The sequence below is a fragment of the Mixophyes fleayi genome, chromosome 7 (genome assembly GCF_038048845.1).
Source record: "Mixophyes fleayi isolate aMixFle1 chromosome 7, aMixFle1.hap1, whole genome shotgun sequence".
Lineage (NCBI taxonomy): Eukaryota > Metazoa > Chordata > Amphibia > Anura > Limnodynastidae > Mixophyes > Mixophyes fleayi.
The window spans coordinates 112,198,152-112,225,802 of NC_134408.1; the positions used below are offsets into that span (position 1 = coordinate 112,198,152).

Here is a 27,651-nt window from a genome sequence, read left to right on the forward strand (position 1 = left end):
AAGAACAAAGGAAAAAACCAAGGCACTGAAAGCAAAATCATTAACCAACACATCTGACCCTATTGAATCACAGATGTCAACACAGGAACAGACAAATATGGATTAATGACCAACAGGAAGACATTCCTATGCAGGCTGATCAGAGTCCTACATTGGCCACGGAAAAAGGGATTTAACATTAATTACAAATTTCTATTTTCTTTCTCAGTCACCTGGAAGAAACTAACTGATGGGGGCATCCCAAACACTAATGCCCTAGGAAGTAAGGGTACTGCTCCTTAAGACACCAAATTCTGCAGCATTATGAGTCTGTCTTTTACTGAGGCCCGCACAACAAGAACGTAGTAAAGGAATGCAGGGATGACAACTGGCAACGATGCTTTGCCGAAGCCCTGTGTCTCCATGCCCATGATGGACCAACCTCTGTAGTGATATGAGCCATGTCCTTGAATGTGATTTTCTCCCAGACTAGGAATAGGTCTGCGCTTATTACCTTGCACTTCTAGCTCAGGATGGACTAGGATCAAGAGAGGAAAGTTCTGACCTGCAGAATGTGTTAAACACCTTTGGGGAAAAAAACTGAGGTAAGAAACCTGGCATTAAGTGCAAAAGACCAGGACACTGTCCATAGGGAAGAAAGAGTAGTGAAAGGGGGAAGCTCTTGTATGCAACTAATGCAAGGTACACCATTTACTGTGTCCCCCATAACTTGCAGTACACCTGGGATATAGGCTTAAATAATCAAGACTGTATTTAATACTCGAGAACCCCTTTCTTTGTGGACCTCAATGATCTTAAGGTGAGGCCATTGAAGTTTGATTAAGGCAAGGGCCCCAAGACAAATGTTTCAGGTGCAGAGGTAACCTCCAAGAACCAAAAGTACTTCCTCCATCCGAACTTTATGGTAGTCATTGGTAATACAAAAAGGGAGGAAAAATATACCCTAGCTGATACTCTCTAAAGGCTTAGGGATAAATGAAGGGAGCACATTGCTGTGTTCAAGGTCTGATGATGCAACAGTGCCTCGCCAGTTATCTATGCACAGTATGTATGAAACTGAGTGAGTTACTTTCACATATACTGCCCAACACACAACCTTTTCTGACTGTCACCATTAAGGTACTTTGGAGGTCAATGATTATTTTACACCCACTTTAGTAATGTTGTCTGATTTGCCCCGTAGGAGGCAAGACTAGAATGTTTACGAGAAAGCAATATTACAGAGATAAACCTCATCTCCGCTGGGTAACACATTGATACACTGCCCCCAATCCCCTGTGATGCCCATTGTAATAATTTTCTAGAGTGATCCGAACATCAGTTTCCGTCTGGAGAAGTGTGATGCATTTAACCACTACAACAGCAAATCCTTCGTCTAGGGGACCAGTGGATTCGGTGGGATAGATGGTTGAGAAACATGTCCTTACGACTCAGCAGAACCGCCCTGCAAAGGACAAAGAGGATACTGGAAGAAAGGCAGACTACTGGGAGAAAGGGGGACCACCTCCACTGTCAAGACCTTGGTTCCAATAATCTTAATTGCCAGCTCAATGGTTGCCATTTTATTTGCGAGCAGGAGTCATGGGCCAACCAACCATGCCTCTGTAGTTCCCATAGATTAGTATGTTCATGGGATGACACCAAGTCTTCCAATATGACCCTGACCAGTAGATTGTCCTTTAAACAAAAAAATCCTTGAATCCAAAGAAAATGGGCAAAACTCATGCTGACAATAACCAGTAACAAGGGCACATACTCTGAAGCTTCCCTGCATGAAAATGGCATGGAGTAGAGATTGGTGAAGTTTAAGTACTCATGTAAGTGTCCTACCTCCTGTGGCTGGTACTTTACTTAGTAAAAAAAATAAATTGTATTTTTGGCTGGGCTAGAAACAAACACACATTTTGTTTAGCTCAGAGGCCTTCCTTCCCCTTGTTTGTTAGTCCAGCATGATTATGTCCACATTCTCTCCTTCAGAAATACTTCAGTCTTTGTCAAGCTATTGTGGAGTGCAGATTGAAAGTCTGCACCTGATTGGAGGGCCAATCATGAGTCAAGAATATACTATTTGAGTGGACAACCACCTTTAAAAGAAAAGCTAAAACAAGGAAAGAACTTTACACAGGAAATAGGCTAAGGAGAATACACAATGGTCAGGGCAACCTTTCTGAGCATTACCTGCATACTGAGAGGAATTAATGTATCAAGTGGTACGCCAGATTGAATTTGCTTCTTCATTTCCTGATACTTTTCTTCCACTTCAGCAAGAGCTGATAAGAGATTGAAGCTAACCCCAGTTGGTGACTGATCAGATGGTGCACCATGCAGGTTAATGTAAGACTGTTTCTCCATATTCTGCTGCTGTGTTTTCCAACAGGTTTGCCAACACAGCCAACGCTGCACATCCACAAGCTGAAGTTCAGCCTTTACTGCTCTCTGCAGCAATGCTTCACTAGTAGTCGATGATAAGCTATCTCTAACTCTGTGCAAAGGGAAAAAAAGTTAAAGATTTCACATTCTAATTTTCTATTTTCAATGAGTTAGTTGTTAAATTGATGACAGCCAATATAGGCCCAAATCTACAGAACAAGCCCATCACACTCTGCTCATATAGAATGATCTAAGACAGGGAGTGACAGTTCTCTAAATAACCTGCTGCAAAAGACCAGGGTGGACATATTAAGTATATTCATGCATATTATTCACATCAGTACAGCCTACTGATGCAGTACTAATGTTGTCATGCTTTTAATTAAAATTCAGTAGTAATAAAGTAGCTAACCACTGATATAAATATACAAACCCCTTTAGTTAAACGTTTAGTCAAATCAGTCCTATTAAAAAATATTTAAAAAATTTGAGGAAAAATATAAACGGAGTGGGTGCCACTAAGGTGACCTTTTTAAAGAGAGGATACCAATCACCTCAGTGTAACAATGATCGCAAACAAAACACGATTTACCAAAATTCTTTGACTTACAAATACTATGTCCACCACATGCTGATTTTCAATTTTGTCATTCCTATCATGAAGAATCACAAACCCTTTAATATAAAAAGAGGAACATTTTCAAGAGCTTTGTCAATGTGGCAAACAAAGTTAACTCCTTTGGAGTTAAGGCCACTATTTTAAAATCCTGCAAAGTCACCATGATCAGCAGAAAAAAAAAAAAAAACAACCTTAGCAACAAAGTTAATATAGCAGTTGGTAAAAATCATTCACAAGTCAGCAAAGATGTACCAAGATCCATGAAAACAAAATTTTTGAGTTTGGAAAACAGACACAAACTAGTTGAAGATCAATATACATCTTATGGGCCATGTTAAGTCTATTAATGTTTCATCACACAGAGGAGTAGCGGTGGTGAAGAAAGACAGCATTGATTAATTTTAGCTGAATGTATCTCCCAGTAGGGCCAGGTATTCCTTTGCCAATATCTGAGAATTGTGTCACAATCCTAAAAGGTCTCCAGGATGTTAAAGCAGCAACCAGTTTGGACACTTCTTTTAAGGCTTGCTTTAAATGCTTCTTTAGGTATTGATGCAAACCACTGCTTTTAACAAGGTATGGTATAACTGTTTTTGAAGAACCTCAGAAATAAAGAGGGGGCATCACTTGACTTACATCAGCTACCAGAGATATATTCGTAGCTCTGTTCTAGTAAAAACAAAAAATTGGTTTGGGTATCAGACTGAATGCTACATGTTTTATTCATTTCAGAATTTTGAGTCATCTTTTTAAGGTTGTAAAAGCCAAATAAGATTTTAATAGCATAAAAAATAGGGGTTAGAAATGGGTGGTTGCTTTAAAATGTTATAACTATATAATCTATAGCTATTTATTTTAGAGTGACCCCCGCATAACAGCTCAAGTTAAAGTTAAGTCACGTTTTCATTTCTTATTTTTACTCTAAACTAATGTAGGTCTTCTTCGTATCTCTCTCTCATACAGGGTGCCCAGTATTCATGTGATCACCAGGGAGGATACAGGATGAATTAGTACAGAAATAATCTGGCAGTCAGCAACCGTTTGGAGTCCCAGGGGGGTCATTGACTTGACAGTATACAGTTGCCACTCTACTGCACTGTAAAAACACAACACAAAGGTTTAAAGTCTATCTTTGCGCTGAGGCTTAATGACCGCGTGGCACCATTTTTCTTTTCAGTGGGCAACCGTGGCCACAAAAGAAGCAGTAGGTACAATTGACAAGCTCAGATTATACATTTCCTGCATGATGTGTCAGTGGACAGTCTATGAAGACCGACCAGTCAGGTTAATGCAGAAGCTAATGCTGGCAAACATATGCCATATGCAATGGCTCTTGAGAATGCCGCTTCATAGGACTCTTTATTCTAGGTGGCATCTTCTAGAGCAGAGTTTATCAACTTTTTTTTTTTTAACAAATTATCAAAGCTGGTTCATGCATACAAAAGTACCACTTAACGTGCGCAAATTTAATCAAAGTACCCCCTAGTCTAAGTAAATAATTACCCAACTACACCATATGCTTTTTTAAAAATAAATAAAAAATAAATACTAATTAATTTCATTTTTTGTTGTTATTAAGAGAGAATGTTTTCCTTCTTGAGTTTAGTTTTCAGGACAAACAGATTCAATTTTTCAAAGCAATATTCTACAATAAAGATGTTCTATAAAAGGATTTTATTAAAAAAATATTAGAAGCATATAAGTGAAGATACATGAACTATCTACTACTATAAATGGAAGTAGGCAAGCTGCAAAACCTTAGTGCTCGGTCAGTGAAAGCAATATATTGTTTTGTTGAATTGACATTGCTGGTAATTGGAAAAAACTTATTTCATTGAATTGGTTGAATACTATATTTCCAAACGTGACCGAAAACTCATTATGGATTCTTATGCAGCATTAGCCAAAAAATATGTATAGATGCCAAACATTTTCAAACGACTTTTTGTACCAATGCATTTACCAAAATAGAGGAGCAATACATTTGAATTTGACAACTTCTTAAACTTCATTTGATGAACCCTTGGGCAACATCACAAGGCCTGTGAATGCACAAGTACTACAAGTGGGTCGATATCATAAAATTATACAGATACAAGTAGCATGTGTCTTTTCTTAATGATGGGCAATTCTACGGTCATCACAAAGTTCATTCAACACACTTTACCTGGTGTTCTCTATTGTCAAACACCAAACCATTCATTTTACTTGCCATACCTAATTTAACTGCATGGCTTCTGTGAAATCATTACACATACACTAGTGTACAAAAGTTTGGAATCACTAAAACTTCTTGGGTTTTTGAAAGAATTGAAATGTATTTTTTTTTTATTTGGATACCTTTAACTTGATTCGAAATTATAGTCAATACATTAACATGTCATTATTTTTATTTCTTAACATAACGGTTTTGTTGATCAAACTTAACATTCAAAGAATCCTCCAGTTGCAGCAGTTACAGCATTCTAGCGATCAGTTTTTTTTTTGTTTTGTTTTTTTAAGACATTCAGGGGAAATTTGTACCCAAAAGTTCTGCAGCTCTTCCCAAACGTGTGACTGGCTTGTAGGCTCATTCACTTCTGTGAATCGGGACCTTTCCAGACAATACTGAGTGTCATGCAGGATTTTCATAAATGGTAGGTCTAGCAGCTTTGCAAAATATTAACATTATGAATTATGGTGGACTTGTACAATCAATGGTCATATGAATGAATTGAATTTGCGATTTTTCATCATACTTTTACATAAAAGTACCTTTTTGACTCTGCTTCAAATGTAATGCTTACAGTAAATGGACAAACAACCAAGGAAACCATTTTTTTTTTTTTTGTTCAACATGGTGTATTAGGTTAAACCAATAAAATAAAAAAGCGCCCAACTCCACACGTGATAACAAACGACTTGGATTTCTGCCCTCGCTTTCCCCTAGGGTCATCATTTGTATTTGTTTTTTGGTTTCAGTTGACTCCGCGTCACGAGGACAGTGGATTCCACCACTAGTGGAGAAGTACATGCTGCATCACGTGGTGGAGGGCTAGCATGATGGCAGTGGGGCAGGAGGGTGAAGTTGGGTTTGAAAATCATAATTAGGTAAGCATGGGGTCATAGGGGCCTGAGGGGAGAAGAGTGGCAAAGTGGCAGGAGTGGATCACGTGGCATATGGGCAGGAGTGTGGCAGGTGGTGTATTGGTGACATACTGGCAACGAGGTTGGTGAGGCTGATCAAGGTAGTGTGTATATTTTGGAAAGGGTAAGGGTTGTGTTCATTTGCACTGTGTTGTATGTCAGCAACCAAAAATTGTACTGAAGAGTTCGTTGCTATTTCACATGTATAGGAAAAAGTTTAATGGTTGTTAAGTATTTTGAGCATTTGCATAAGGCAGACTTCTAACAAAATTACCTTTCCTGTAACAGGTACTTTTGATGTTGAAATTCAAAGTCATGTAATTTGTGCACTGTAAATGTATGTATATAGGAGAAACATTGTACAGTATGTGTGATGCTGCGCAGCTGAGAGAATGGAATCTCCCCCCCTTATTGTGTGTTAAAAGACTTCAGTGTGTGAAGAAAGGAGTGAGTATTGCTTTGTTTTTCTTTTGTTTTAAGATTCAAAAACTTGTACATTTGTAAATGTAATGCCTGTATTGGTTAATTGTAAGCTTTTGAAGAGATGCAAAAAGTTTTAAACTCCGTGGTCCGTCACTGGACGGATCAACAGACGGTCAGGACTGTAAATAATGTTTAAATAGTGTCAGGAGAAAACAGTTGCTGTTTTTGAAGTATAGAAAAATAATTATCTCTATGAAATAGATTAAGGTGGAAGTGAGTTTTTATATATGTAGATATTACAAGCAGTTTAAATCTATGTGAAAATGACGCAGATGAATGTTTCTCAGAAATTAGGGGGGTTTGTTATGCCCACAAAGAAATGTTACAAGATAAAATCCCGTCTGTGAGCAAGACTTGATCAAATACATTTGTACTTTCAATAGGGAAATCACAGATTCTGAAAATGTGTGTGAATGTTTGGTGATTGGGAAATTCTGTTGAGAAAATGCTGAGTGATTTGCAGACACAATGCAAGGTGTCTAACAAGAGTACTCGGATTTGTGAGAGACAGTTTTGCTTTTAAAATGGCTGAATGTCTGGAACCTTTTGTGAGGGCTGTGTATTATGGAATGATTGTGATTCAGGAAGTGATATCAGAGTCATTCAGGGGGCTGTGCTAGGTGATGAGGAGTGGTTTTGAGCATGCACCCAGGTCACTTCACTCTGACATCCCGTTTGTGAGATTAGGCACTGCCCCTTTGAGGAAAGCATTTTCTTCATGACATGGAACGCATAGCGTCACAGTTAAACTACACAGAGAAACACGTAAATAAGTGTTTAATGAGCAGCCACTTACTGTACAAAATGTTCACTCGTCACCTGATGGTTTACAGGAGAGTGAGGGAATTACAAGGATAGGGGGTGGACACACACTGATTGGCAAATTGTTTAATACCAGAGCTGGCAAAGGTAATAAAAGTAAGTAGCAGAAAAAGGATTGAAGAACAAAAATTTAAATTAATGACAGTTACTGTAATCGCTAATGAACAAATGTTAATCTCTGCAAAAAGTTTGTTCTTCACAGAAATTCTCCAGCTGGCAAGCAGGGAGGATGTGAACCTGCCCACACAGGTTTGTGGCGCAGTAATGATGGTAAGCTTGTTGCACCAGGAAAAAAGTTTGTAGCCTGTTTTGGCACAGCTAAGTCGTGCTTTAACTAGGGATGTGCACCGGCCACTTTTGGTGTCTCGTGTTTTGGATTCGGATTTGCTTGAGGTTTTGGGTTCGGATTTGTTTCGCAAAACACCTGACGAAAGGTTTTGGTTCGGATTTAAGGTTTTGGATTCAGATTTATTTTGAAAAAAATCATAGAGTGTTAAAATCAAGATTTTGGTTTATTTTCACTCCTACGCTATTATTAACCTCAATAACATTAAATAACAATCATTTCCACTAATTCCCTGTCTATTCTGAACACCTCACACCTCACAATATTGTTTTTAGTCCAAAACGTTTCACCGAGGTAGCTTTCTGGACTGCATAGTGCAGTGGTCCCGGTACACAATTTGGTACCAGGGCCACAATACCTCCGCCTTCAAATGGTGTGAATTCCACTGCACAGCTGCCTGCTCCTACATTCTCTGCAGCATATACAGGGTGTAGTTCGAGCGTGTCAATACCTCTTGTTTTTGACGATGACAGGTCATTTTCATTAATTTATGATTTGGCAGCAACAGTCAACGTTGTTTAATATCTGATACGCCTCTATCTGGACTGCATAGTGGAGTGGCCCCGGTACCCAATTTGGTACCGGGGCCACAATACCTCCTCCAACTTTCAAGTGTAGTGTTTATAATTTATAAAAACTACAGTAGTTATAGCACGTCAATAACTCTTGTTTTAGACGACCATGGTACAGAGCATTCATCATTGAGATCCCATCAAGTATGTGAAAGACAGACAGCGTCGAAGTGTTATTTGTTGACTTTGTTAACCAAAAAATTGTCCCTGTTGCAAAGATTCGTGCAATGAAGAGTGACTTTTTCATTTAAAGGCTCAAGCTTTCAAGTGTACTGTTTATAAGTTATAAACACTACAGTAGTTCAAGCACGTCAATACCTCTTGTTTTTGATTATGACAGGGCATTTTACTTTTGGTTTAATTTGTTGAATTTGTTTTAATTTTGTTTTACTTTGTGCTCATGGCAAACGACTGTTGAATGGTCACATAATGGTAAAAAAAGAGTTGCAAGATGGAATTGTCCTTGGGCCCTCCCACCCACCCCTCCCACCCACCCTTATGTTGTTGAAATAGGACATGCACACTTTAACAAACCAATCATTTCAGCGACAGGGCCTACCAAACAACTGTGGCTGAAATGATTGGTTTGTTTGGGCCCCGACACCAAAAAAGCTATTCATCTCTCCCTGTACAAACTAAACAGGCTCTACTGAGGCAAGATGTCGTCCTCATCCTCAACCTCTGATTCCTCTCCCCCTACAGTGTGTACTTCCTCCTCCTCACACATTATCAATTCGTCCCCGCTGGACTCCACAACCACAGGTCCCTCTGTACTATCTGGAGGGCAGTGCTGTACTTGATTGAGGAATTGATAATTCATTTTTATGAACATCATTTTTTCAACGTTGTGAGGAAGCAACCTCCTTCGCCGCTCACTGACCAGGTTCCCCGCTGCACTAAAAACTCTTTCCGAGTACACACTGGAGGGGGGACAACTCAGGTAAAATAGAGAGAGTTTGTACAGGGGCTTCCAAACTGCCTTTTTTTCCTGCCAGTAACATAGCAGTACCAATGGACTTATATTGCAGAATCAGTGAACTTTGTAATATTGCAGTACCACTGGACTTATACTGCTGAATCAGTGAACTTTGTAATATAGCAGTACCACTGGACTTATACTGCTAAATCAGTGAACTTTGTAATATTGCAGTACCACTGGACTTATACTGCAGAATCAGTGAACTTTGTAATATTGCAGTACCACTGGACTTATACTGCAGAATCAGTGAACTTTGTAATATTGCAGTACCACTGGACTTATACTGCAGGATTGTTTTTGGATATTTTTTTTTTATTTCTTTTTTTTATAATTATTTTTTTTATAACTTTTTTTTAAATTTTTTATAACTTAGAAATAATGGGGAAATAACAATGCCCTTAGAAGGACAGAGCACAGGACCCAGCAGCACCACTGAACTCAGAAGGACAGAGAACAGGACACAGCACCACTGGACTGAGCAGAACACAGCACAGCACAGCACAAGATAGAGCAGGACAGAGGACCACCTAACACAACCTCCCTCTACCCTGATCAATGCCCGAGTGAAGATGGCGGTGGCTAGCGGGGAATTTATAGAATACGAGTATCGCGAGATCCGACAGCGGGATTATGACTCAGAGCCTCGGTTTCAGTTTTGCAATTGGCGGGAATACCCGGATCTGTCTCGGATCGGAAACGTTCGGGTGGGCTCGGATTTCAGATATCCGAGCCCACTCATCTCTAGCTTTAACACACAAAGACTGCTATGGCTCAATAAATTATGGCCCATTGGTATGCTTTGAGATTCTTTACACTAGCTGCAAATATCTGCTAGCTGTTTATAGGTACATCTTGGATGCACTGTTCTCACAGAACCAACACACCTCCCAGCTACAGAGAGAGACCCTTTAGGTAATCCAGATTGAATTTATCCAACTCTCAATGAGTAGAAGGATGCAATATGTTTTGGGTTGTGTGAGTCCACAGCCACAACAAACATAAGTAAACACTAGAAAGATTTATGTGATATAGATTCCACTGAGTATGACTATTGTGTTTTAGAAAAAAGACTTTATGAGCCATTATCCGTGCTCCTGCATTGGCATTTCTGGATGATAGCAAGTCATTTGCACTCTCTTCTAAGCAGGAACAAATGTTTAACCAATTGAAAGCTAATGTAACCTCAGCGCCAGCACTTGCTTTGCCAGATTTTAAGAAGTTGGTCAATCTGTTTTGTCATGAAACACAGGGACATGCCCAGGGAGTGCTCACACAAGCACATGGAGGGAAAGAAAGTAACTTAGCATATTAATCTATGCAGTTAGACCCTGTAATCAGGGCAGCACAAACAGGCATTAAATCGGTAGCCGCGGCTGCACCACTAATGGGGAAAAGAAACCAGCCCCCATAGAGTTGGGACATGAACTTGTTGTACAGGTAACACATTCAGTAACAGAAATTCTCACCCATGCACAGACAAAACACTTGTCCTCAGTCAGGCTCACTAAGTATGAGGTAGCTTTGCTTACCCCCTCTAATATCAAATTAAAAGGTGTACAACGTTGAACCCAGCAACATTATTCTATTGCTGCTGTATTCAAAAGAGTGGAAAGAAGGGGTGCATATTGACATAAGCAGCAAATATTGATAAGACACATAGTGAATGTGACAGTCAGTCACAGCAGCAGCAAGACACAGAAAATACATAAACTTTTTCTCCCGTGCATGATTGCAATGATTGCACTGAACTAATGTGATTAGAAAGTGCTGCTATACCCGACATATCTGAAATTCCTATACCACATGCTGATTTAGAATGGTTTGTAGATGGTTTCCGATATTATGTTGATGGCATACCATACACAGGGTGTGCAGAACTCATTAGGTCCCTGTTTGCTGCACTTCAACTTCCTAAGCAACTAGCGGTGATAAAGGTACAGGCACACACTAGGGAACAAACCTCAGAAGCCAAAGGTAATGCCCTAGCAGATGCCGCTGCAAAGCAAGCTGCTGTAATGCCACTGAACCCTGTGAGCTTAAATGATGTGGCCCTACCCCCAATCCTAGACATAAGAGACACTCGTAAAATTACAAGAGCAAGCCCCAAATGTTGAAAAACGGGCCTAGATAAGGCTGGGGCAGGGGAACAAGGAAATGAATGGCGGTTGCAGGATTGCTATTGTTTGGCAAAAGCATTGTACCCAGTGATGCCACAAGCCCTACATGGAAAGATCCATGTGTCCAAGGACACCATGTTAAAGGACCTAGAAAGAAACTGGGTGGCTCCTGGATTTGCACAAGCTGCACAAGCATATGTATTTCGATGTGTGATATGTGCTTTACACAATCCTGGTAAGACTGTAAAAGTCCCATCCAGAAGTACCCGACAGTCTGTACCCTTTCCCAAGGCTGCAGATTGACTTCATACAGTTGCCAAAAATAGCTGGCTATGAGTATGTCCTCGTGTGCACTGCACTTATTTAGTCACTGAGTGGAGGTGTGGCCTTGAAGAACAGCAACCAAGAAAGCAATGGCAAAGAAAAAATTTCAAAGTAGTATGTCGATATGGGGTTCCAGAAGTAATTGAGAGTGACAGGAGGTACCCATTTTATGGGAAGGAACTACAGAAAGTACCAGAAGAAGTGGGTATCACGTCAGCACTACACCCCCCCAGTGTAGTGGCTGGGTAGAAAGGCTGAATGGTACATTAAAATTAAACATGCATAAACAGGAAACAATCGACTAACATCCACCGCTGTGTGTTCTCTTCCATTCCAGATCCAAACCAGGATCCTAACACTCATCTGTAGGAACCTGGAGATTGGGTTGTTATAAAGAAAACATGAGAAAAGCTCTTGAACCCAGGTTTGAAGGAACATACCAGATCTTATTGATGACTCCCACGGCAGTGAAGGTGCAAGGAACAGACATCTGGATACACGCTTCACACTGCAAGATCTTCAGACAAGGGAAGTCTGAGTAAAATGTATAAGTACAAGTTACTTAAAGGTCCAAGGAACACCAGAGTGTGGTGTTCAATGATATTAGCAGGAGGTATATTGACTGCAAGTTATTTTCTTTTTTTCTGGGCTGTAGGTGCTTATCAGTCTACAAAAGAAAGCCAAGTCTGGAAAAACCAGACTCACGCCAATAGTAGTGTAGAGATTATTATACATAATGAGAAAAAAATTCCAATATGAACTCAAAACACATAAAGGAAAGAGCAACCCATGACTGTAGGTGTTTACCCCCAATACAGAAATTTATTTGTGAGTATTGTGAACACCCTCCTGAAACAAGGTGTATCAGATGGTGCCAGAGCCCGACTAACAAAGAGCCCAGTGTTGCATATTTTTCATTAATGAAACAGATGACCCAGAGAGAATAATTGGTTAACACTTACAAGAAATAAGAGACATGAAATATAATTCTTTAAAGGCACACACTGGAAATGCTTATCTAGAAGGATGGTTTATACGACTAAATCTGGCCAATTGGGTCAAGGGTATAGGAGTATGAATATCAGATCTGATATATTTTGTATTTCAAGGACTGTTACTAGTATATATATATATATATATATATATATATATATATATATATATATATATATATATATATATATATATATATATATATACATATACACACACATACATACATACATATATATATATATATACACACACATATATATATATATACATACATACACACACTAATAAAACGGATGAAGTGGCTTATCAACAAGTGTATTAAAGCTAAGTGTTTCTCGGGGGCGTGGCTAGGATGCCATATCGGACGGCAGCACCAAATAGGCTCTCCGCACATTGGGGCTTATATATACCTTTTACCAGGGACTCCCTCGTCTGCTGCACCGTCTCAAGTGAGTGACTGGTCTCCGAAGCCGTTTGTGGACCTCCTGGGCTCCCTTCTGGCTCTCTGAGCTCTGGTCCCCACTGCTCGTGGCTTCCGGGAATCAGCTGTGCCTCTCCGGGACCTGGTCGTCATCTGCCTCTCGTGGCTGTCCCCTCATATCCACCCGCTGGGGCTCTCATCTGGCCGCGCTCGACCCGGGACGGCGCTTGTGGTCTCCTGGCCGCCCGTGACAATATCGGGAGCCTACTTCCGGCCAAGACCACAGACTAAATTTTCCACTTCCGGTTCGGCGGCAGCGTTATCGGCTGGTACCGATATTACAAGCGAGTGGTGCCTCCACACAACTCTCCCATCCTGACTTGGGGTCCTAGTGTAAGAGCCCTGGGCTGTACTCACCAGACTAGTACTCCCTGTCGGAGTCTCTCCATAAGAAACATCAACAGGCACCCCTGCCCCTCTCTACGCTCCCAAACTGAGTGGTCTGGGTGGCAGGATACTTCTCCTCACGTGAGCCTAGACTTTAACACTGGACACATAGCTGCCCTTATTTTGTATCCTTAGCTCCGTATCCAGTCTTTCAAGCTAGCACTCCGCTGTTTGGACTCTGTCCACTACCCCTCGCAGAGGAAATACACATTTGTTTTATTCTCCATCTGATATTGCAGTTCGATCTATCCATGTTCTAACCCTACATGTCTCGTGGAAGCGGGTCGTATCCTGAAGCATTACCCTGAAAGTAACTTCACTGCCTCTGCTGCTATTTGCTTCTTGCAGCTGTGTGCTTTTTTCGAAGTGATCATGTCTCACAAACCGAAGAAGAATCCTCCGCCTCAAACACATAGCATGTTCTCAAGAAGCAGCAAAACTGTCCCCCCATCTACCGCTGCCCCGGCATCTCCGAATTCTGATGTAGATTTGCCGCAGCCTTCTATGGCGGAGGTAATGAAACAAGTGAAGGCCACCATCCAGTCAGAATTTCGGGCATTAGTCTCAAAGTTACGCACGGAAATTGCTGCCTTGGGTGCTCGCACGGATTCTTTGGAAAAAAACAAGCACCGATCTCTGCGCCTTCCAGTTTCAAACTGACCAGGATTTAGCAGCAATTCGTGCCGACCTGGACACTCTTAAAGACCAATTTGAAGATCAGGAAAATCGCTCCAGATGGAACATTAGACTCAAGAATGTTCCAGAGTCGATATTGCCGGAAGAGCTACCCGCATACTTGCAGGGCCTTTTCACCACCTTGGCTCCAGATTTACCCCCGGCTGATTTCCGCTTACACAGGGCACATCGAGCCCTTTGGCCCAAACCTCAGCCTTCTCAACCACCCCGAGACGTCATCGTATGCCTTCATTATTATTGCACTAAGGAGAAGATCCTTTTCGCTGCTCGAGATCATCGGGACATTTCCTACTCTGGGACTAATCCTCTTTTTTTCCAGGACCTTTCCCCTATTACATTGAAGAAACGACGGGACTTGGCTGACATTACTCAACGTCTACGCTCAGCTGGCATACGTCATCATTGGGGGTTCCCCTTTCAGCTCTCCTTTTCCCATGACAATCACGCATATTTGCTCAAGACCCCGGAACAAGGTCGGGACCTGTTACAAACTCTGAAATTTCTAGATCTCCCAAGCTCATCCTCCGCCTTGTCATTAGTGACCCGCAAACGTCCTCCACAAGCTGATTGGTCCACTACGTAAATACTACTGTTTGAATTTTGTTTATTTCTAATGTTCCTTATTTGTTACTTTTGCGCTAATTTCTATTACGATTATTTTATGTTACAGTAATTACATTTGCTCAGAGTTTCGCTATGACAAGGGTGACCCAGAGCCTTAGTCTATTCCCGTTTGTCTGTGGATTACTTTTGGGTCTTATGCTCTTCCTCATTGGCTCTCCCCTCTCGTGGTGAGCCTCCTGACTAAACTCACTGTTCACAATCTGTGACGCTGTTTCATATGTTATGCATATGTTTTCTACCATAGACTAGCAATAATATTTAATGTCACCCTATACTTGTATATATATATACACACATACATACATACACACACACACACACATATATATAAGCTGTTCATGCTCTCTGTTATTTCTCCTCTTAGCGGAGGATACCGTCTCGGGGGAAACTGGGTGGTGGTGTTTTGCTACTATTTAGAGGTTTCTTACTTAGACTCCACTTATATACTGCTGGGTGTCCCCGCACACCGTTTTACTCCACTCCTCTATACTACATAGATATAACATAATGTGTATTTAATTTGTTTTCTCTTATGTGGTTTATGCTCATCGTCATATTTCATGTTTTTGATTTACATGTAAACACCTCCTTTTCACATACTTAAATTGGGTATTTTTAATACCTATTATCTGACCTGCTATCCCGCTCCCACGACCCTTGTCGCTTATTCCGTCCACTCTTGGCTGTCCATGCCTCGCCCTCATTTTCCGGCACCTATGTTCTACCTCTTGTCTCGAGCCTGGACTAGCGTCCCTCTGGGGAAGTTGGTCTCCCGCCCTCTTTTTTCTATCTTCTTTCTGTCTCTAATCACTAGCCCTCTAACTCTGTCCAACTACCCAGACCCGCCATGACTCTTAAAATTCTCTCCCTCAATGCTAACGGCCTTAATTCTCCCACCAAACGCACAATGGCCCTTCAACAGAAGGCGTTTGACAGGGTGGGTTGGCCCTATATGCAACAGACACTCGAGGTCATGGGCTTGAGGGGCCCCTTCCTTCGTGGCGCTGCCTCTTTCTACTTTAATCCGACTGTTTCCGTCCTGGCTAACGGTTTCCAGTCCCCTCCCTTCGCGATTCGGAATTGTACTCGTCAGGGGTGTCCATTATCCCCACTTATTTTCGCCCTAATGAACCCCTGGCTCGTAAAATTCGTACTAATCCTGATATTTCCGGTGTCCGGGTGGGCTCTTCTGAATATAAATTATCTTTATATGCAGATGATATCCTTTTGTCAGTCACAAACTCTCTCATATCGCTCCCAAACTTACTCAAGGACATCACTCTCTTTGGAACTCTGTCCAATTACAAAATAAACGCTTCCAAATCAGAAATTCTCGACCTTAATATCCCCCCTCCCCTTCTGTCAACCCTCAAATCTAGCTTTGATTTTAGATGGCAGTCTCACAGGCTAAAATATCTTGGGATTTACCTCACACATTCCTACGACCAACTTTATGCTGCAAATTTTCCCTCGTTGGTTTCAGCTATTAAGACTGACATTTTAAAATGGGACAAACTCATTATCTCTTAGACGGGTAGAATAAACTTCCTCAAAATGAATAGCCTTCCTCGGCTTTTATATCTGTTTCAGGCCTTACCCCTCAAAGTCCCCGCTAATTCCTTTAAACTTCAACAAATGGCTACTAAATTTATTTGATCCGCTAGGAAGCCCAGGATTCGTATGCAGATTCTCCATAAATCAATTCAAGAAGGAGGTCTGGGGGTTCCCCACTTTCTTAAATATTATCGTGCTACCCATCTTACCCAGTTTGTACTCCATCACTCTCCTCTGGGTCAGCGAGTTTGGGTCAATATTAAATCCGCTCTCACTGATACTACCTCGCCCTCCTCGCTTCTGTGGCTGAAACCACAGCATCGGCCCTCCCTCTCGCGTCTCCCTCCACCTCTAGCATTCTCAATCGCCTGCTGGACTCATACAGTCTCCTCGTATAATCTAGCCCCCAACTCATGGCGTATGACGCCTCTGTGAAATAATCCTTCTTTTCCTCCTGGTCTCCGCCCGGTCCAATTCTACCATTGGCGACTTCATGCCGCTTTAATTCTTTCCCTCTTTTGCAGACATTCAAAAGCGCTTTCGCATCCCTTCGTCCTGCTTCTCTCAATACCTTCAACTTCGACATTTATATAACTCTATCTGACGTACAATCACTGATATACATCTAACCTCTCCTCTGGTCGCTCTGTGACCTTCGCTCCTCTTCCAGGGGCTTGATCTCCACATTCTATTGCCTTATTGTAAAACACAAATGCCCCCCTAAGGATTCCCACGAGCTTAAATGGGAGGAGGACATGGGAGAATCACTTCCTTCTGAGGAATGGGCTAAGAGCCGCTTGAACCTCGCCAACACCTCTATCTGCGTTAAGATAAGCAAAAATTGTCGCAAGATTTTTTACAGTTGGTATCTGGTACCACACCGTCTGCATATAATATATCCAGGCTCCTCATCGCTATGCTGGGGTCAATGTGGTCAAGAGGGTACCCTGTCTCATATATGGTGGCATTGTCCAAAACTACTTCCTTTCTGGAAATCGATCCACCGGTTAATTTTCAGTATTACTCAGGTTTCTCTTCCTCCATCTCTTTCGTATTCTCTACTTCCTCGCCAGGGGCGGGCTGGCCCGGGGGGCAGCGCCCCCCCGGGCCGCTCGGTCAGGTTGCTATTAGGGCCGGGGGGTAGGCTGGCCGGCCGTCCCCCGGATGCAAAATACAATACTTTCCACCGCGGCCGCATCTGATCACATCAGATGCGGCCGCGTCAGCGCACAGGCGGCCGCATCACGACAGGGGATGCGGCCGCGTCATCAATGACGCGGCCGCATCCCTTTTCATGTGATGCGGACGCCTCTATGCCCCCCGGCCACGCCTCTCCCAGCCCGCGCCTGTCCCTCGCTCTACTCCTAAGATATCTAAATCAGCACAGAAACTTATTACACATATTCTGAGTGCCGTTAGATGCCAAATTGCCCTCTTTATGAAAAATCCAAGTCCACCCTCCTTGCCCTCTGTTATCAACCGTATCTGGCAAGTCTATCATATGGAATATATTACTAATATTCTTTGCCACACCCCCGTCCAATTGAATAAGGTCTGGAGTCCATGGACTGAATATCATGGAGCCTCTCCTCCTCTTGCTTTTTAAGGCCCTTGAGCCCTAACTACCAATTTGTAGCTTTGTCATGTATTATAATCTCTTTACTTTTCTTCTTGCCTCTTTGGCTAGTGATTCTCCCCCTTCCTTCTTACTCCTATCCTTTCCTCTTTTCCTTCCCTTCTCTCCCTGAATTTTCTTTTGTCTCCTCATATTAGTAACAATATACTGTTTACATTACGTGTAAACTGTATTTTGGCTTTGTCTCACCTGTATCACCTGTTTCCCACATTCTCTGTTCTGTAAAATCTTAATAAAATATCTTAAAAAAAATAAAATAAAGCTAAGTGTTTCTCTTTCAGAAAAATTAAAGCTACCACACCTTAACTGCTGTACTGTACACCCCGCTAAAGAAATGCGCTTTTTGTGGAACCCCAAGAACCACTTCCATTTATGAACAATGCAGATGCCAAGAACCTCTTTCATGGAGTCCACATGAATATTACTGATGATGGAACCTACCCAAATGAAGATATACAGCACAATGAACAAGCCTTCCTATTGTGAAATAAGTGATATATAACACTTGTCGAGCGCACTGTGTATTTTCTCCACCCCTTTCCTTTTTGCTTTCCCATAAAATCCATAGTTAGGGTGCGATTCTATTTGGTACGGCCACCAGGCTTGAATGAATCTATACGATTTCACTGTATAAAACCTTTAGGGAATTATACCGTGAAGTAAAGTTTATACAGGAGCCAAATAGGTCTACAGGCAGGGTATGGGTTAGAGGTTCAAGATTAAAAGGTGAATGAAAAGAAGGGAATGATCATGTATTTTATACGAAATATAGTGTACCTTTAAGAATGCTTCACATTTTAATATGCTCAAGGAAATATGTATATATTCTAGAATTTGTAAGAAGTTTTGCAGAGAATTTTAGAAGGAGAAGTAAAAATGGCATCTGCAGAAGTAGCGGATTACAAATAATGTACTACCTTAAACTTCTTGGAAAATTGCACCATAACGCTAGAACAAGTACAACCGCAGGCTTGTCAGGAAACTGATCTTGTGATTCATCAACTGTTTTTGCACATGAACAAGTTCCTCAGAATTACTATAAATGTTTAGCCTGGTATGCATTAAAGCAGAGCAGATTCTATACAGAAGAGATATTGTGTATATTCTGTTCTCTGATCGATCGTAATGCATGCAGGAAGATTTCCTTTGATTGTGTATAAGCTCGGCATCAATCCACGGATAGCATACGTTGGATTAGACAAAGTTTAAAAATAAATATATGGATTACAGTATGATCTGTCACAGTGTAGATGAGAGAGTATTGTATTTTGTAATGTTGTTTGTATGTGGCTTCATTTAATAATGTACAAGGCCAATGTAATAGTGATAAATCCGTTTCAGTATGTGATTACATACTGAAGGTTTTCAAAAAACCTCCAAAGTCAAGTCCATATGCAAGTGGTGTAGAAGTGTTTTTGGCCAGTGTTGGAGTAATAGCCCATGTGTTTAAACCCCAATATTATATGTATGTATCTATGTATGTGGGAGAGAGACATAACATGTCATAAAAAAAAAACTAATGTGTCATATTTATTCCAACAAAACACCTCCGCCACCGTAACCATGGGGCTAGGGCGGAGCACCAGGAGAAGGCCCAGGAGGAGCACCATTATCAATCCCTTTCCTATTACCCCCAACAAACCCTTTTCCTATCCTAGAGGAAGAGGCCCTTGCAGAAAATTGCGAGGAACCACATCATTACACAAGAGTCCCAAGGTGGAGCAGGCCATGGCATCCCAAACCCCTGCAGATAATGTAATCAACTTTATAACCTAGTATTCTATTAATTAGCTAATAGTGTAGACCTTGGAAAGCCTTTCTTTACTAACTGAGTCTTTGCCTATGCCAAGATTGCAAGTCGACAGGTGTCTGACTTCATGGGCCTAATAAGTGTTTGTTGCCAAGCAATCCCCCCACCACTACCCAGATGTGTTTGCATGCATCTCCACATGCAGTCCTCTGGCTAGTACTTTGATCAGAATAAGATGAACCCTGCAGAGAATTTTTTTTAGGGTAGCACCACTGAACTCTGCTGAGGTAGAAAAATTTGGGAACAAACTAGAATGATAAAGATAATATATGCTTCCAAAATATCATAGTAAAACCTTCAGATTAGCAAAGAATGCTGTAGAAAATGTAAATATATAGAAACAGAGCCAGGCCAATTTAGTAAACTAAAGAATAAAACAACTGGGTAAGGAAGAAAAATAGTAAACTCAGGCTGTTTCGTGCAAAACACGCCATGCTATCCGGCCAATAGATTTTGAATAAGGCAATTTGTAGAAGAGCAGCAATAGCCATTGAAAACTTTAGGGACCTTAGCTGATCAGAGGTTTAGGATGGCTTACTACCAGCATACACAGGTCAATAATCACCTTCACACACCATTTACCAACATAATGACATGAATCAGGTTGACCGTCTTATCGGACATTGCAATTGTTTTCAGGTTACACACTGCAATATCTATGCACTTCAAATATGCAGCGCACTGTGGGACTTATGGCAGCCCTGAACCATGTATAAAACAAGTGACCTGTATCCAGGTGTGCACCCAGCGACATATTTCAAGGTGCTGTGTATCGGTATAAAACTATAACTGCATAGATTTAGATTATATCTCTTTACAGAAAAATACTGACACAGGGTAGCCTGTTGGAAAGATTACCGGTAAGTCAAGTATAATGTACAAGTAAATTATTTTGCTTATTAATTAACAGGCTTTAATATATATTAATTTTTAATAGCAGGTTTTCTCTAAACATATTCTATTATGCCTTTTAATATGAAACATACCCCTCGGAATGTTCCATGTCTTTGCAGGCCCCAGTTCCGGTTTGTATTGTGTCCTGGAAAGTAACAGAGAAGCAAATGTGTTCAACTAAAAAATTATGCCCTCCGCTTTAAACTGTACACAACGTTTACTTTGAGTGCTGTCTACGGTTATCAGAAGGCCAGGAACAGTAAGTAACCAGTTTAAGTTTAGATTGCAGCATACAACAGTTATGTATCACAAAGTGCATCAGGATACTTAACACACACACGTAACATACATCTAAATATAAAGGTCGGAGTTTCAATTGGATAATTTCTGGTAATGCTCCAAACCAGCAAAAAAACATTTTCATAATGCTCAAGCAGGATTGCATCCTGTTTCACTACTGAAATCCCGGGAGCTTACCTGAGTTAGTGAAAATAATCCACGTATCATTATGTCTGTATTTACTGCAGCATCTTGTGTTTCCATTTGTATAGTCTGAGTACCTTTGTCTTTACAACAATCCGATACCCATGAAAGATCAGTGTTGCAAGACCTATCTCTCAGTTTGGATTTTCCCTCAGCAGCAGTTATATCTGGAAAGTTAATTTTAGCACTGATTGCTTTTAACTCATTGTTGACCATTGAACACTGTTTATCCACAAAAGACTGAGGACTGGCATCAGTGGGTGTACACAAAAGGCCATGTGAATGGTTAAGTGGGCTGTATAAAGAAAAACTGGAAAGGTCTTCAAGTGCCTCTTCAAAAACACACTGCTCTACATCTGTATTATCATCAAGGGAAAAAAGTGAACTTGATCTACTGTAAAGGCTACCACTTTTAACAGACAGGAATGTTTCGTCATCAAGTATGTCACTAGCTGAATATTCTTGGTCACCAGTGCTATCAGAGTTGTATTTCTGCCATTTTAATGTGCTATGACTTTCATCCTGTTCAAGTAGTCGCTCAGATTCTTTTAAGCTTGAATAGTTATCTGTGCTGTTAATAACTACATCTCCCTCAGTAATTCCAGAGTCATCAAACGACTCACATATTGCAGGTTCAGTTTCCTGGCATTTTTGCTGTGTGATATTCATTTGGGCATATCTAGACAAATATGAATAAGAAGGTTCCTTGGACATTACAGGACTATCATCAACAACCTGTTTCACAGCTAAGTTTTCAGTTATTAAATGATGTGAGCATGACATAACATCTCTGCAGCTCACAGCGGTCTCCTCATTAAAGGTAGCAACCAAGGGAAGAACAGCAGATGGAGGATAATCCTCAAAATGGTCTCTATCACAATTCATTGTATGTGCTTCAATGGATGTGTCCCATCCTTCCAAACTTGGAGAAGCTTGTTTTGCATATTCATACATTGACATTTTATTCCCACCAGGCAGCTCTTCTTTCTTAAAATGATTAACTTGATCAAACCATATGGTTTCTGTGTCAGGATTCACTTCTGTAACAAGGTCATCTACATGTGCAGGCCTATGCAAAGCTCCAGAGTAAACCTTAGTATAGTTTGGACTATATGAATGTCCAGTGCTCTCTGGGCTCTCCATGAAGAAGCAGTAATTTCCACTGGAGATCTTCAAGCTGCTTTTACCTGTTTCAAGAGAATATAAAATTGCAATTACTAAAAAACATAGCATTAACAATCTGTAACTGTATAAAAATGATAGAAACTTTTATTTCAGTCCACCAACATTTAAAAAGTTTAGCACCAATTCCTTACCCTTTATATGGTTGAGTTGTCGATTGGTCCCTGATACAGTGAACTTTAAAAAAAGAGAACCAGAACCATACAATACAGACAGCCCCCATAACTGAATGTATTTTTATTTTTGAAAGTTGATCCAGTGATGTACTTTAATATTTTATACAGGGAAATGGAATTAGCCTTAGCAGGAATTTTGTTTCTATTAATTCTCCAGCACAACACCAACAAGATATAGGTTTGTCCATATTAGGGACAGGAATTGGAAAGCCTAAAAGCCCCCTTCCCAACAACCCAGTGGATTACAAAACACTCCTCAAACATACTACATGGATATTGAACGTAATAAACTTAAAGTGTGTGTGTGTGTTACAAATGGGTGCAGTCAGTGGATTCATGGACCAAATTACAGTTAAGATTCATTGTTTTAGATTTTCTAATATAGCTTTATGACAGCACCACAGAGATATCACCAACATAACTTTTTAGGGAGACCATGGCCTCGATGACTTTATGTCTAAATGTTGTATTTTGCTTAACCAGACTATCGAGCTTCTAATTTCTAGAGATGGCATGGAAACTGGTCCAAATCACAGTCTAGCAATTGTGTTATACCCAATGTAAAGGGCTTGTTTTTCTACCATCTGGCAAGACTGTGGCTGTTTTTTGACCCATGAAACTGAATAGCAAATAGGAGACGAAAACATTCTAATTTAAGACTGGCAAAAATAAATATTAGCATCTATTTCTGTGATCTATGAAAGCCTATTGCAACTTTTGAGAGAAAACATGCCCCAGTCTGCAGAAATCCAAAGATCATCAGGATGCTAGGACAATGAAAATATTTGTATCTTTGTATCTGTGTTACAGCATATTAAAGTCATCCACATTCAAAGGTAAATCTCAGAAGTTCCATAAAGGGCCATTTTTATTACTTGTTTTTTAAGGTATCCCAATATTATACTGTTAAATGTTGCTAGAACACTACAATAGAGACAGGCATAAGAAAAACTAAAAACAGCCAATTAAATTGCATGTTGCTGTCTTCTAATAATTTGGTTAGTAATATGAGCTAAAAAAATAATAATAATTAATCCACTACTGAACGCTGCTCTGATTTGCATAATTGCATGAAAAAGAGCTTACTGTTCCATTATCTATTTGGAACATCAGCTGGTAGTCTTCCTGCATGCTCTATAGACCGTTTCATGCAATTATTAAAGCTTTAATATACTTATGACATTGCTATTTAGGTGTCATCACTACTTTTCTGCTAATTCTTCCTCAATTTGATAATATATCACAACCACTTGGGGGGTGAAACAATGCACAGTCTTCAGCAATACTGCCTCACAGCGCTGGGATGACTTCAGAAGAGGGTACTGTCTTTGTGGAGGTTGTATGTTCTCCCTATGTTTGCGTGGGTTCTCTCCAGGAGCTCTGATTTTTTATAATTTGTAAACTAGAAAGAGAGGAAAAGGAAAAATATCAACCGCACCAATTATATTATTTAAATTGCTTCCTCTTCTTCCCTTAGAATCCAATACTAATAAATGTTATATCTTATTGGGAAGGTGCTATCCTTATGACTTTAAATATCAGAATTAATTATATTTAAGAGAGAAGTCATTGCATTAGGATCCACTAGGAAAATATTCGGAAAAAAAACACCTTAAATTTTAATTTAAACAAATTGTTCCAAAAATTATACACACAAGAACCAGTCTCCTGTCTCCTGCTCACAAACAGGCGGATGCTGAAAGCAGGCGTAGACGCAACAACCTTAGAATACATAATATTCCTTAATCAGTTGAAGGTCCCCAACTTGAGGACTACCTTTTACACCTCTTCCGTTTTCTGTCTCCCTCAATATCCTATGACGAGTTATTACCGGATAGAGCTTACCGGGCACTCTGTCCCGGGTCTCCAGATACTAACACTCTAAGGGAAGTCATCCTTCGCCTACACTAATATAAGGCAAAAGAACAAATGCTTAGAGAAGTGAAAAAGTGCCCCGGAGATCTCAATAGTAAAAGCAAAGTACTCATCTTCTAGGATCTGGCCCCCCGCCACGTTACTTAAACGGTGAGAGAAATGAGAATCAACCCCTACATGATACTAATGTTAAAAATATAGGTGGGGCATTCCCTTCTCCCTTCAAGTTAAAGAGACGGCAGGATACTATCACCAAAAACCCTCAATGAGGCCCGGTCACTACTTCAGAAACTAAGATATCCACACCATACCTGTTAGGGTCTCCGCTGTACAAATTGTTACACCCCAGCCCCAAAGGGAGCCAAAAACCCTCCTATCACCTCAAACATTATCAGTTCATTTTCACTGAATTAATTTATCTACCTTTGGGATTTTGTTATACCCTAATCGGTTGTTTGCCGCTTTAAGTTGCTCTGGACATATTTGCTCCTCCTAGGTCATAGGGAAAGTCCTTTCGACTACCCTGGACTTCCTCCATCTCCAATTTGAAAAAGACCTTGGTCTGTGTCTGGCATTTTTTTCCCCAGGTCTCCGACTTCACGGATCTCGGCCTTCCGTCTCTGTAGATGTTGTCTACAATGATCCTCCATTTGCATTCCAGATTTATCCACGTTTTATACCACTGCTTTCTTTATAAGTTCAAGTACGGATAAGTCTATTTTACTTATGTTCTCATGCTTACACCACACACTAATAAGTGAGATTCAGATAGGTATTATTCTTTATGTTATTGTTACATGTTGCACTAATGTTCCATCATACATATGTTTACACACTTGTTATTCTGGTCCTACTGGACCTCCAATATTCACAAATAACTTTCCTCTATCTGGCTGATGCCAGTGTCGCTACCGCACTCTGGCCGTTAAGGCCAGCTTCCAAGACGTTTGGCTATTTAGCCATCCTTCCTCTTGGGTTTAAACCCTCAAGAAACTCATGTACATGACCCTAGCCTCCCCCGCCCCCCCCCCCCCCAAGGCCATCCCCCGGGACTCCTGGCATCCCTCTTTTTGCTCTATCTCTATATAGAAGTCCAAACCAACTCCCATGGCCATTACATTTACATGCTGTTTTCATCTGTGCAGATGGTAAGTGTTAGAGGGATCCTAAATTCAGTACCAGAAAACAGCCCGACACCAGTTTAGACTGAGAACTGAATAAATTCCTGTACTGTATTTGCATTTGTTATACAATGTTTAAACACAATTCTAATCAATTTCTAAGCTGTTATGACTAATATACATGACTGAGTGCCTAATATTGAACCCTGGTATACCATCTATTATAATATATATAGATATCTATTTCTACAACCCAACTTTATTATAGTTGTATCATAATATAATCATAATATAAAATATACCCCCCAGATATACTATAATTGCATCACTGACTGTGTAAAAGGGACCCAGAAATGATGAAGCAAGACTCCAAATAAATAATATGATAGGGCTCAAAAATGTATGAACTCGTGAACTAAAGAGCATGGGATTAACTGCCAGGAGTAATGCTGCTCTGACCATATGGTCTAAGCCAGGGTTGTCCAACCCGCGGCCCAGCACGCCTGTAAATGTGGGCCAGAAGGAGTTTTGGTTGTGGCAAGGGGGCAGCGCTCTTAATGGAAAAAAAAAATCCTGCAAAAAAAAAAAAAGCAAAAGAAACTACTTACCTTGCGGTCACATCAGCTGGTACTCCGGCTCCCTCCCTTGTCTCCTCCTCCATGACGCGCTCGCAGTGAATGTCGGGCGTGATGTTATCACGCCCAACATCCATTGCGGGGCGCAGCACAGAGGAGACACCCGCGCGAGAAGAAAAATCAGCAGCACAGAATTGGAGAAAAGAAGAGAAGAGGACAGGAGAACAAGTCGATTAAAAGGTAAGTTAAGGGAGATTTATTATTTCAAGGGACGCTGACAAGTGAATAAAAGTCACCTGGTCCTGGAGCATCATGGACCTTATCTCCCTGCTACATACTTCTACTTGTATTACTAATGGGGCATTATATATTATTCTCTTTGGCCCATTATAAGTTGTTATCCCTTAACTAACAGTGGTGTAATTATCAAAACAGGTCACAATTTGGGGTCACAGTGGTGTATATGTCAGGTACCGCAGGCCTGGTCATTGCACCGATATACAATGCCTGGCTTAAATGATATTGCATCGAAACAATACAAAAAGTGATTATAGTATAATAACTAGAGAGGATTTTTTGAACAGAGCGATTGAAAGGTAAGTAGTATAGGGGGATTTGAAAAAAAAAGTGATATCTATCTATCTATCTCTCTCTATATATATATATATATATATATATATATATATATATACTATGTTTTCTATGGTTTTTTGGATGATCAGCTATCGTTATTTATTATTATTATTATTATTATTATCATTTATTTGTTAGGCGCCACAAGATTTCCGCAGCGCCGTACACAAAGCAAACAGTAGACTATACAGGGTATAACAATACAGAACAATAAACAAAAATACCAATGCTTCAGAAACTCCAGTTAGGTCAATGCAGTAGAGGCGAAGTAGAAGAACAGGTGTGGAGACAAGAGGGAAGAAGGCCCTGCTCATTCGAGCTTACATCCTAAGGGTGGGTGAACGAACAGACACAATTGGAGGAATTTGAAGTGTGGGGAGAGGGACCGGGAGGAGAGAGAGTAGAACGTTTGGAGGAGATGCGGGTTAGGTAGAAGGTTGGTAGGCTTTAAGGAACAGGTGAGTTTTGAGTGCTCGTTTGAAGGAGCACAGATTAGGAGAGAGACGGATGGAGCGAGGGAGGTCGTTCCAGTGGAGGGGGGCGGCACGGGAGAAGTCTTGGATTCTGGAGTGGGAAGTGGTGATAAGAGTGGAGGAGAGGCGGCGGTCATTAGCTGAGCGTAGGGAGCGGGCAGGAGTGTGAATGGAGATGAGGTTAAAGATGTAAGGGGCCGTAGACTGAGAGAGAGCCTTGTACGTGGTGGTAAGGAGTTTGAAAAGGATTCTGTAGGGGAAAGGGAGCCAGTGTAAGGCAAGGCAGAGAGGGGAGGC

The 27,651-nt window shown here is 40.8% G+C and overlaps 1 protein-coding gene across 4 annotated transcripts in view; it reads right to left on the reverse strand.

The window, feature by feature from the left end:
* RBM44 (RNA binding motif protein 44) overlaps nucleotides 1-27,651 on the reverse strand; it is an 89,227-nt gene that overhangs the window by 25,029 nt on the left and 36,547 nt on the right. For all 4 annotated transcript variants that reach the window (XM_075180351.1, XM_075180350.1, XM_075180347.1 and 1 more), the window contains exons 6-8: nucleotides 21,314-22,506; nucleotides 20,929-20,981; nucleotides 2,179-2,482 (exon numbers count right to left, since the gene is read on the reverse strand). In XM_075180351.1, the coding sequence (XP_075036452.1) occupies nucleotides 2,179-2,482; nucleotides 20,929-20,981; nucleotides 21,314-22,506 (1,550 nt within the window). The remainder of the gene's footprint in view (nucleotides 1-2,178; nucleotides 2,483-20,928; nucleotides 20,982-21,313; nucleotides 22,507-27,651) is intronic.